The sequence below is a fragment of the Elephantulus edwardii genome, unplaced genomic scaffold, assembly GCF_000299155.1.
Source record: "Elephantulus edwardii isolate Elephantulus edwardi_28Jun2011 unplaced genomic scaffold, EleEdw1.0 scaffold00149, whole genome shotgun sequence".
In the NCBI taxonomy this organism is placed as follows: Eukaryota; Metazoa; Chordata; class Mammalia; order Macroscelidea; family Macroscelididae; genus Elephantulus; species Elephantulus edwardii.
The window spans coordinates 4,738,426-4,750,595 of NW_006399899.1; the positions used below are offsets into that span (position 1 = coordinate 4,738,426).

The following is a 12,170-nucleotide window of genomic DNA, read 5'->3' on the forward strand; positions in this document are numbered from 1 at the left end:
GGCAAAAAGAACAACCAGAACCAGACTGAAAGGTGAAAAGCATAATTAACAGAGTAATTGTAAAATAAAGAAACATGGTACTTTAAACTTCAGTGGACAGAACCCTAGTTTGAAGAATTTGATTTACAACTGGCTTTCTCAACTCTTTTTGGACTCATGGAGTTGGAATCAATTCCTAACTGACTCTCTAGTGGGTTTTAGGCAGGCTGTAATTTACAAAAGAGAAGATTTCTCATCTTTCTCCCAGGAGCCACTGTGGATTTGAATTTCCTGAAAGGTGGTGCCTTTTGGGTTGGAGCACAATTTCCTATGGGCTATGCCGCTAGAACCAATGCCTTTGGAGAATACGGAATACCTCATAAACTATCAAAAGAACAAACAAATATGTCTTAGAGAAAGTGCAACCATGGTCCTCCTTAAAGGCAAGGAGTATAAGAAGGAGCCAGTCTCTGGAAAAAGAAATCATGAATGGGAAAGAGGAAGAAACTCAACAGAAGGGAATAACAAAGTGATTATAACAATGGGCCTGAGAATATGAGAGACGATGAGGATGGTACCGGATTGGGCAAGGTTCAGGTCTGTTGTTTAAAAGGGTGATGAGGCATGGTTCACTTGACAGAACTTAACAATAATAACAATATATTAAATTAATTTGTGGTGCTTGTCAAAGACGCCAATTTCTTGGCTCCATTCAGATTTTCTGATTTGGCAGCGAGGGGAGAGGCATTGGTATCTGCGTTTTTAATATGCATCCAGTTTTAAAGACTTTTAAATCAAATCTATTTCTTTTCACTATCACGACAATATTATAATTTATCAATTTTTCAAGTGTGGTTGTTGCACAACTCCTGAGAACTTTACAAAACTATTTTGCTACTAGGATATAGATGAGGGCACTCTGGTGACCCAGAGGTAAATAGCTGTGCTACTAATGTAAAGGCAAACAGTTAGAACCCATCAGATGCTTCTCCATAGGAGAAACATGGGCAACCTCCTTCCATGGGATTTATAGCCTCTGAAAACCAGCATGAGGCTCAGCTTAGTTCCAACTCAATGGCACATAATGACCACTACAGGGCATAGTTTGTCTTTTTTCAGTCTTAATTCAATACAACATGGTGCAATTTTATGACTAATACTTTAAGACAATGTAGAAGTAGGTAATAGAACGTTCCATTTAGCCAGGAACTAAAAAAGTTTGTAGGAATGTAAAGGAATAACATTTGTTTCATTAAAAATATTCTTCATAAAAACGGGCTTTATAATACAATGAATTTGTTATAATTTACAAATGAATTGTTCATATCTCCCAAAGATTGCCTGGTGGATTCAAACTGAGTGCCTTTGGCTTGGCAGCACAACTCCTTACCACTAGGTCACCAGACCGTTCTTTTATAGGCATCACCAGATTCTGTGAGGATGGAGCAGGGCTGGAGGCAACTTGATGGCACCTAACAATGACAACCCACAAAAACAAAACTCCTTTGAGGTTCTTAGTAAGTTTGGAAAATCTAAAGGAATACTAGGTCCAAAGAGTTTGAGAACGTCTGCTGTAATTATTATTAGCTTCATTTTAGAAACGAGATCAAGGCAGTTAAGTTCCTTACCAAGATTTTATACTTAAATCCCATTTTTTGGATACTTTCCATTACAAACAGGAAATCTGAGAATTTCACACTTAGTTAAATATACTATGAGCATTTTTTTACTTACAGAGCTATTTTTTTGTTTGTGTTTTCAGACTAGGCATTTAATAAGCTTGTACTTTTACAAAGCCACTCTTCAAAAGCAAGGAAATCTATGAAGAATTTTAGAAAGTGACAATTATTATATCTATACATCAAAATTATCATCACGAAGGCATTGTATCTTGGACGTTCTGGCCTCTTAAAAAGGCAAATTCTTTCCTCTCTGAGACTCAGCTTTTCATATGTGTATGAAAAGGTTGCCTGGAAACCTTTCTGGCTGTCAGTCTGGTTTTATGCATCCTCACTTCTCAAATACAACTCAAGACATGCATCTTGAGTCAAGAGTAATCTTAAAACCAATCTGAGCATGTGAACTGTCTGCTTGCTGTGTGCTCTGGAGTCAATTCCAACTAAAAGCGACTCTATGCAATTTAATTAGAGCTCTGGTAGTGAAGTGTATTGGATTATGCATTGATAATGCATTGGACTGTTAACTGAGAGATCAGATGTTTACATCTACTAGATGCTTTAGCGGCTTTACTAGAGAAAAGTGGGAGGTCTCCTCCCATAACCATACACAATCTTGTAAACCAATGGAGAGTTGTTGATCAGGACAGCCCTGAGTCTGATGTGACTCCACACTGGATTTGGTTTTTAAGGGCATAATCCACCTCCACACCAACCCCCCCCCAACCCCCCATCACACTGTTATCAGGTAGATCCAGTTACAGGGAACCCTCGCGGGGTTTCTGAAGCTGTAAATCTTTATGGGAGGAGACTGCCATCTTTCTCTCCCATAGGGCCTATTGGATTCCAATCACAGACTTTACAGCAACATAACTGCACTTACAGGCTTTTCAAGTCTGTGATTTTTTACAAAAGCAGAAGGTCGGTTTTTTCCTCCCATGGAGCAACTGGCCAGTTCAAACCAAACACTTTTTGGTTAGTAGCTTTAACCACACCACCACCAGAGTTCCGTATTCTGCTATGAGGAAACCTTCAATGGTTTTCCACTGCTTTTCAAATAGGGCAAACTTCTATTTCTGGCGGAAACATTTTACAAGAACTTCGCCTTTGCAGGAATCTCTTGGCACATCTCTCTCCATTCTCACCTTGCCCTCTAGGTGGCTTAATGGTACGGAGCTGTGCTTCCTACCAAAACAACAAGGTTCAAATCCATCAGCTGCTCCACGGGAGAAACGTGGGCCACCTCCTGTGATTAAATGTGTCTGAAAACCCAATGGGCCGTCAGAGGATGAGTAGATTCCAACTCGAAGGTTGTGGTTATTGTTTACAGCTGATTCAAAAGGGACCCTTAGCTGACCCTCCAGGCGTACACAACAATAATAATTTTTCCCCACCTTGATCTTTCTAAATCCTTTCCACTAACATGGCCTTTGCACTTGTTTCCTCTGCTCAGAATGCTAAATCTTTACAAGGTTTACTTACTCTGTTAGGTTGATCATTCTGCACCTAGTTTAATTTTCTCTAAAGACTTACTCTGATAATGATGTTTGCTGACTTGTTTATGTCTTGCCTTGCCCCACTGGGACGTCAGCTCACTGAAAGCAGGTTCCTTGTCTTGTAATCACTGTGCCCCCAACACCCAAGGCAGCGCCCGATGGGCAGCGGGTGCTCAGTTAATGTTCGCGCACTGGACTCCTGCGACCCAGGCCAGATCTTGAGAAGGGCGGTGGCCATCCTAACCTCCCTCACGTTAACCTCCACTCCCGAGCCTACACCCGCGTCCCAACGCCTCTAACCAGCCTACAGAAGCCCCCACCCCGGGAGCATCCCCGCACTCACCAGCCCGGCGCCGAGCTCCTTCCGGCGGAGCGACTGCCCGATGCGGAAGTGCTCCCGGGTCGGCGAAGTTGCTTCAGCGCTGACGGAGCATTTCCGGGGCAGGAGGAGCGGCGCGTCGGCGGCAGCTGCGGTGGTGAGGGGGGCGTAGCTGGCGGTGGGGCTTCTCGGGAGGACATCGCGGCCAAGGGTCCTGGGTCCGGCCGGTCAGCTCAGCCGAGGACCCCGGAGAAGGGACAGAGGCAGCTTGGGGAGTGCCCCGCGGGACCTCCTCACGTCTCGACGCGGAGGCTCTGAAAACGCTTAGGTTATTACAACTCTGCCTTTCTTTGAGGAATTGACGCCCTTGTCAGAGTTGTAAAACTTAGTTATTAGGGCATGTTAACATCTGTGTCCCCTTTTGAGGCTTGTGCTTGTAAATGAGAAGAGCGCTTGTGTGTCCCTTTCGAGACACCATAGGATATGTTATAGTAAGATGACAATGATAATGACAAGGATGATAAAAACTTGACAGACTCATTGCCATTGGGTCAGGACCGCTCTTAGCTGACCCTCAGGCTGGCTTTTGGAAGCTGTAAGTCAATCGTAGGGAGAGCGATTGTCCATCTTCTCCCGGGGAGCAGCCGCGGGGTTCGAACCGCCTGCGAGGCTCAGCCTTTAGGTTAATGTCACTAACAGCACAAACACAAGTTAAGGGAGGTTCGTGATCCTCCCCTATCCTGCCCAGTAGATACTAATATCTCAGATTGACGGATGAGGACATAGATGCATTAACTCAAGACCTTTGTAGTGAAGGCTTGGAAGAAAGTCTCGGTAACTTCCCGAGGTTCTCTTAGGCAGAATTACAGCCGCTGTTTGGTAACTGCGGCTAGAAATGTATGCATTTTTGGTTTGTATGATCCAGCCTTTTATTTGTAATGTTTCAATGCCTGTCTGAGTACTTGGCCTCAGTTATGAAACTAACACATGCTTCCTATAAGAAACTGTGAGTTTTTTTAAAAAGAAACGGAAAAAACCCAACCACCCCAAAGACGATAAATAGAAGCAGTTCTAAGTTGTTTTTTGTTTCTGTTGTTCCTACTATATTATAAATCCCTTGAGGACAGGGGTAGTGCAGGTCTTCTAATAACGATGGAATAATAATGATATTAATGATGAGTAGCCTTCTTCACAAAACAATCTCTTTATTCTTAGCTCAGCATGTGATAAATCCTAAATGCTCATTGACTCTTTGGTATGCAAATTAAAGAATAGAAATAGCCAATATTTAACATTCAAGTATGGAGTATGTCTTAATATAAAATTATATGAATTAGATGTGTGTGTTAAAAACTGTAGAGAGCATACAGTGGGAAAAGGGTTTTGTTTTCGTTTTTTAAAAAAGCACCTAATAATTAAACCACCGACAACACTGACTGAACTCTTTTGGAGAATTGTGTAATCTTTACTGTTTGGGCCTTGACATAATAGGTGGTTTATATGTGTAATTGTTGTGTTTGAATTGTTTTCCTCTTAAGTGTTTTGGAAAAGTATACAGTAATGTAAGACACATAGTTCAGATCCACGAGCTGGTCCTTGGGAGAAGGATGAGCAGTCTCCTGATTTATTGTCTTTGAAAGCTAGCTGGAGGGTCAGCTACCGGTTGCCTCTGACTCAACAGCACACAACAATGTAGGGAGCTTCTGGGAAGCACACTGCTAATCCAAAGGGAGTATATCATTGGTTCCATTTGGTGAAAGATGCCCAGTCTCCGCCTGTGTGATTTATACATGGAAACCCAATGGAGGGTCACCTCTAAACCCAAGGCAGTGAGTTAGTTTTATAACAGTAATGCCATATATCTGTATGGTCTAAGTAATGTGTTCCTGTCCTTTCTGTTATCTCCATAGCATCTTTCTGACATTTTGCCTACTCCAATACTGCTTCTGACACCTCAGGCCTGTGAGCTTTTCCATGTCTTCCAACTGCACTTAAATGCTCTTCTTGTCATCCTCATCTATACAGATGCTATGCATCCTAAAGACAGATGCTATAAACCCAAACTCCTACAGAGTTCAGTTGTTATATGCCTTACAGTCAATTTCAGCTCATGGTGACTTGTGTTGTAGAGTAGAACTGTCTTATGGATTTTTGTTTGTTTGTTTTACTGTAATCTTTATGGAAGCGACTGCAGCGTCTTTTTCCTATGGAGTCACAGGGTGGATTCAAATCACCAATCTTTGTTACGGTTCGGTGTTTAACCATTTGCTACCAGAACAGGGATACATTGTGGGGAACATGATTAAAGAGCCTAGCAGCCATATGACATCCAGTGACCTAGACCATAGGGAATTTTGCTACAAACCTAAAAGTGGCACGTCTGGCAGTTGAGATCCACTAGAGGCTCCATGGGAGAAAGAATGCTCCTGTGTGTTTTAAAGTCTCAGAAAACTCACTGAAAGGGGAGCTCTGGTGGCCTAGCAGCATGAAGCTGTGTTGCAGTCCTGAAGGCTTTGAATCCAAAACATGGTTTGAATCCACCAGGTGCTCCACTGGAGAAGGAGGAGCAGTCTCCTCCGAAAACTCACTGGAGGATCAGCTGTGAGTCAGTTCCATTTAGGTGACACTAAGTTTTTTAGTCAGAATTGACTAAGTGGCATACTGTAATAACAGTTGTAGTTATTACCAGACAAAGGGCCCTGATAGAGCAGTGGTTAAGTGATGAGCTGCTAAATGAAAAGTGTAAACCTCTGCACTACCAGGGAGGAATGATTAATAAGGTTGTTGAAGCACAGCCAATAAAAGAAAAAGAATAATAAATTGAACTGTGTCTGAATGAAAGGTTTATTCTATGGATGGTTGTGAAGAGAATGAAGCTATAGACTAGGAGAAAATATTTACAAACCAAATATCTAATGCAAGACTTGTGTCTAGAATATATAAAGAGTTTCTAAATAAAACACAATAGTAAAAAAAAAAAACAAACCAACAAACCCAAACAATCCATTAGAAAATGATCAAAATATAGAAAGTTATTTCACTGAAGAAGATACACAAATGGGAAATAAGCACATTAAAAGATGTTAACAACATTAATCATTAGAGAAGGACAACTTAAAACCGTAGTGACATACTACTACACAGTTATGAAAATAGAAAATATTTTTATACCAACCACTGGCCAGAATGCAGAGAAACTTGACCATTCATGCATTGCTGGTGGGAATGTAAAATGCTTCAGCTACTCTGAAAGAATGTGGCACTTGTTTACAAAAGTAAGCATCCACTTACCATATGACCTTGAAATTCCACTCAAATTTATATTAAAAAAGTGGATGCTCTGTTTACATAAAAAAAACTTGTGCATGAATATTCAGAGCTACTTTATTTGTAATAATCCCAAATTGGAAACCACTGAGATATTTTTCAAGGAGTGGTTGTTGTTATTGATTGCCTTTAAGTCTTTAAGCCCTTTAAAACTATCGACATTTATCAAGGGATATGCAGTTAAACAGATTTATCCATACCAGAGAATATTGCTCAGCAAGAAAAAGGAAGGGCCTATTGATACACAGAATAACATGGATAGCTCTTGAGGGGATTATACTGTTTAAAAACAGTCAGTCTTAAAAAGTTACTTGTATATTTCATTTATCTAACAATCTTTAAATGAAAAAAAAACACTAAGGAGCTAGAGAATAGATCGGTAGTTGCTATTGGTTGAGAAAAAGTGGAAGAGTGGAAAGATGCTGTGTCTAAGAGAGGAGAATAAGACATCCCATGATTGAACTGTTTAGTATCTTGTCACATGAGTCTATGCATACAGTAAAATTAAATAGAATTCAATACACAACATGCACATGCAAGCATGAGCATATGGAAAACTCATGAAATCTGAATGAGGGTAGTGGATTATATCATTGTCAGTTTCCTGGCTGTGATATGACACTATAATCATAGGACACTACTATTGGGGAAACTATAGGAAAGGTATATTATGGCTTGTGTATTATTTCTTATATTGTTGTTATTGATTGCCTTCAAGTCGAGCAGGACTCGTAGTGACTCCATGAACAAAAGGCCTGAAAGCCCCTCCATAACCGTCGACATTTATCAGAGTTCATGGAGTTTCCAGAGGCATGTTATTTAGGAAGTGGATGCCATTCCTACTCCCAAATTATTTCATATAGTTGCATGAAAATCTATGATAATCTAAAAAAATTTAAAAAGAATAATTCATACAAAAACCCTATACAATTAAATTTTTTCTTTGCTTCCGTTTCACTAGGCAATGCTCTAATCATGTCGGATAAAGATGACATTGAGACTCCAGTAATAACTGAAGCAGCTTCCTTTCTTGAGGATGACAGCTCTGAGACAGCAAAGAATTCTGAGTCTGCTGACCTAAGTACCAAGCCAGAGAATAAAGAGGAACCTATAGTTTCCACTAGGAAAAGGCCTGAGACCAGATCTTCCAATAACCTTGAGACTGCGGAAGTTCTCTCTGATCAGACATCACAAGCTGCAAGCAAAGTAGAGTATTGTTTAAAATACTAGGATTGAAAGTGTTTGGAAGTTTGAAACTTGTGCCAATTAATTGTTTATCTGTTTCTTTCCCTTTATGAGCATAAGATAGACTTTTCAGTTCTATAAATGCCTTTATGAATAGTTGCCTTTCTGTGTGATATTTAAATGTTGATACCTGTCAGTCAAGCGAAACATCAAGCCACATAACATTTGTTTACCTGTACTTTTGACTAATAATTATAAACCTTATTTATAAATTCTGATTTGCCACTAATTTTTTTTTCTCTCTGTCTACCCCTAAAAATAGGAGTCAGTTTCCAAAGTGGTACCCCAGACTGGGTGGGGTTACTGGGGCAGCTGGGGCAAGTCCTTACTCTCTTCAGCCTCAGCTACAGTAGCCACAGTAGGTAAGATCATCAGTTAATTTTATTAATTTGTATGTGTGTTTCACTCCAGATGTAATAATTCTTCCTTAACTTTGTTATCAACCACTTGATAGTTTGAAGATGCATTGGTAATAGCTGATTGGTTTATGCGGCCGCTAGAGTGTGTGGCATTTCCCCATTAGAGTCTTGCTGTATAGGAATTGGTAGTATAAAATTGCTCTTTAATGATGACCTAACTCATGCCTCGATTTTATTTATTTCTTTATTTTTATAAGGAAACAGCTTGGCAGCCTAAGATTAGTTGGGCATGGTTCAAAATAAAACATCTTTTCATTATAATGAAAAATAATCTATCATTTTTATTATTCCGCTCTGTTGATTACTAATAGTAAATAACACTGAAATATAAAAATATTGCCATTTTTTTTAAATTAGGGCAAAGCATTTCAGATGTCATTGAGAAGGCAGAGACTTCCCTTGGAATCCCAAGTCCCAGTGAAATTTCAACTCAAGTCCAGTATGCATCAGGTTGGTGTATGGAAACATTAAGACTTAGAATTATGTATCAGGATAAAAACATGAGAGCTCATTTTGAAGTATTTGTTTATTGAGTGTCTATGATATGCAGGACGTCAGAGGATTGGGATAATACAGGAGATTTGGAATCATCACCCCTAGTTAGACATCTCTGTCCTTCAGTTGTTAATATGTTTCTTTGCTTTGCTTTCCTTAACTGTGGAGCAGGATGATTTATCTGTTTTAAACTCTAAATAAATAATACCCTGAATGTAAAAGAGTTGTGCTGTGCATAATTCAGTAACACTCTAGTAAGAGTTAGTTGAACTTGAAGTTATTGTGTCATTAAATATGTTTTATTGTATAAGTTTTGAGAGTGTATTTTTATGTGTATTTAAATTTATGTGAAGGTAAAGTTCAATTCTGGAAGTCTGCCTTGATCTAACAAGTATCTGCTCTAACTATAAACTTAGAACCAGGGATCAAGAGATCCAGAAAATAAATGCTGTTTGGGGCCTGAATTTTCATTCTCTTTCTCTCTGAGACCTTCTTGGGAGAAAGATGTCTGCTTCCATAAAGATTACAGTCTTGGATACCCTGTGTGGCTGTTCTCTGTCCTGTAGAGTCACTATGAGTTAGAATTACCTTGCAGATAATTCCTTTATGGCTTTAAATTTTTGGGAACCTTTACAGCTGTATTATTTTCCTTATTGGGAAGATTGATTTTCACTGTTTATCTTCCCAAACTCTAGCTTTTTATTGAATCTTGACACAATGCTTATCAGAGACTAACTTCTTATTATGTGCTGCTGAGTTGACTGCAATTTATAGTGACCCTTTACACAACAGATGAGAACCTGACTCTATTTTGTGCCAGTCTCATCATCTCCAATATATTTGAACCCATTATTACAGTCACTGTGCCAGTACATCTTGTTGAGGGTTTTCCTCTTCTATGTGGACCCTCCATCAAAGACAAGTATGATAATGTTCTCCAAGGACATCCCTCTCCTACCAGATCGAAAGTATGTGAGACAAAGATTCATCATCCATGTTTCCAAGGAGGCTCGTTGTATGTTCTCTAAGACAGATTTGTTTGTTCTTTTGGAAGTCAATGGGATATGCAGTATTCTTTTTCCATCAACACAACTCAAAAGCATTGATTCTTCTTCTGTCATCCTTAGTCATTGTCCAACTTTCACATGTGTAGCAAATAATCAAAAAGACCATGGCTTGAGTCAGGAACACCCTAATCTTTAAATTGATGTCCTTGCTCTTCAGTACGTTGTAGAGGTCCCTGACAGCAAATTTTCCAATGCAATACATCTTTTGATTTGTTGACTTTTGGTACCAAGGGTGTTGATTGTGGGTCCAAGAAAGGTGAAATCATTGACAATGTCAGTCGTTTCCATCTATCATGATGTTGCCAAATGGCCCAGTGGTGAGGAATTTTTTTTTTTTATGTTGAGATGCAATCCATATTGAAGGCTGTAGTCTTTCATCTTTTGCAGCAAGAACTTCAATTCTTCCTTACTTTCAGTAAGCAAGGTTATGTCATCCTGCTTAATACAGTTTGTTGATGAGTCTTCCTCCACTCCTGATGCCTCTTTCTTCTTCTTAAAGTTTGGCTTCTCAAATTTTTTTTCTCATACAGATTGAATAGATGTGGCTAAAGGATACTTCCATGTCTCACACATTTCTAACCATGCGGTGCTCCTTTGCTCATTCAGAAAGCCACCTCTTGGTCTAGGTATAGACTTTGCATGAGCATAAGAAGTGTTCTGAGATCCCATTCTTCTCATTGTTAGCCATAATTTGTTATTAGTCACACATTCAAATACCTTTGCATAGTCAGTAAAACAAAGATAGATAACCTTCTGTTATTCTCTGTTTTCAGCCATGATCCATTTGGCTTCAGCATAGATATCTCTGGTGCCACAGCCTCTTCTTAATCCAGCTTGAATTTCTGGTAATACTCTGTCCATGTACTGTTCTAGCTGTTTAATAATCTTCAGCAAAATCTTTTTTTTGGCATATATTATTAATGATATTGTTATAATTTCCACATTCCGTTGGATATATTTTTAGAATGGAAATAAATAGGGATTTCTTCCAGTCATTTGGTTAATTAACTGCAGATTTTTAGTCAGATCCTTATTCAGGGCTGCGTCTGTTGGACATGTCAGTTGATATTCCATTGATTCTTGGACCTTATTTTTTTGACAAATGTCTTCAGTCCAGCTTAAACTACTTCTTTTATCACTCTTGTTCTTGGTCATATGCTACTTCCTGAAATGATTCCATGTCAGCCAATTATTTTTTTATATAGTGGCTCTGTGTATTGTTTTGTTTTCTTTTGATGCTTCCTGGATCATTCAAGATTTTGCCCATTGCATTTTTCAGTATTGAACTCGAGACTTGAATTTGTTTTTCACAGCTTTCAGCTTAAGAAATGCCAAGCAAGTTCTTCTCTTTTTATTTTATTTTTGGACCCTAGCTCTTTGCTTATTTCATTATAATATTTTGCTTCATTTTCTTAAACTGCCCTTATGTTCAACTCTTTTATATTGGCATTTCTTCCCTTTGTTTTGGCTTCTCATTATTCTAGTTCAATTTCCAGAGTTATTTCTATGTTTAAAGTCAGATCAGCCAGAGTAATCTAATTTGTTCTCCTGGGAATTTTATATGGAAATAACTGGGTCTAGTTAGTCTCTAGAGAGCTCTGGTGGCTTAGTGGTAACACATTGAGCTGCCAACTCAAAAGCGTGCCATTCAGATCTGCTTCGTGGGAGATAGATGGGCCATCTCCTCACTTGCGATTTAATGCCTCTGAAAACCTGCTGGAGGGTCAGCTATGAGTCACTTCCAACTCAAGGTACACAGCAACAACAGCCTTTGATGGACACATGTATAATGGGATCAGAGCTCCTACATGAAGCAGTTGGTGTTCTTAGCTGCTAAGCCAAAGATCAATGATTTGAGTATACTCAATGGTTTTAGTGCACCAGTGCCTAGGAGAAAGCCCTGGTGAGTTATTTCAGAGAAATCAACCGTGTAAAACCCAATGGTGCACATTCTATGCTGACACATTTGAGACCACCGTAAGTTAAAGTAGTCTCAATGGCAACTTTTTTTAAAAGAAACTTGGCTTTCATTTGTACTTCTGATTCAATTATCCATTACTAGGGGACAAAGTGTGGACTTCCTTGTATGCGTATAGATATTATCCTGTCACTGACAATATTGTACTTCAAGACAGATCTAGCAATGA

General features: G+C 39.2%; 1 protein-coding gene across 1 annotated transcript in view; it reads left to right on the forward strand.

Moving 5' to 3' along the window:
- The first annotated feature begins 7,772 nt into the window (after positions 1-7,772).
- Positions 7,773-12,170, forward strand: part of FAM114A2 (family with sequence similarity 114, member A2) — a 49,640-nt gene continuing 45,242 nt past the window's right edge. The window contains 3 exon segments of the mRNA XM_006894748.1: positions 7,773-8,003; positions 8,305-8,404; positions 8,819-8,911. Of these exon segments, the coding sequence (XP_006894810.1) occupies positions 7,773-8,003; positions 8,305-8,404; positions 8,819-8,911 (424 nt within the window).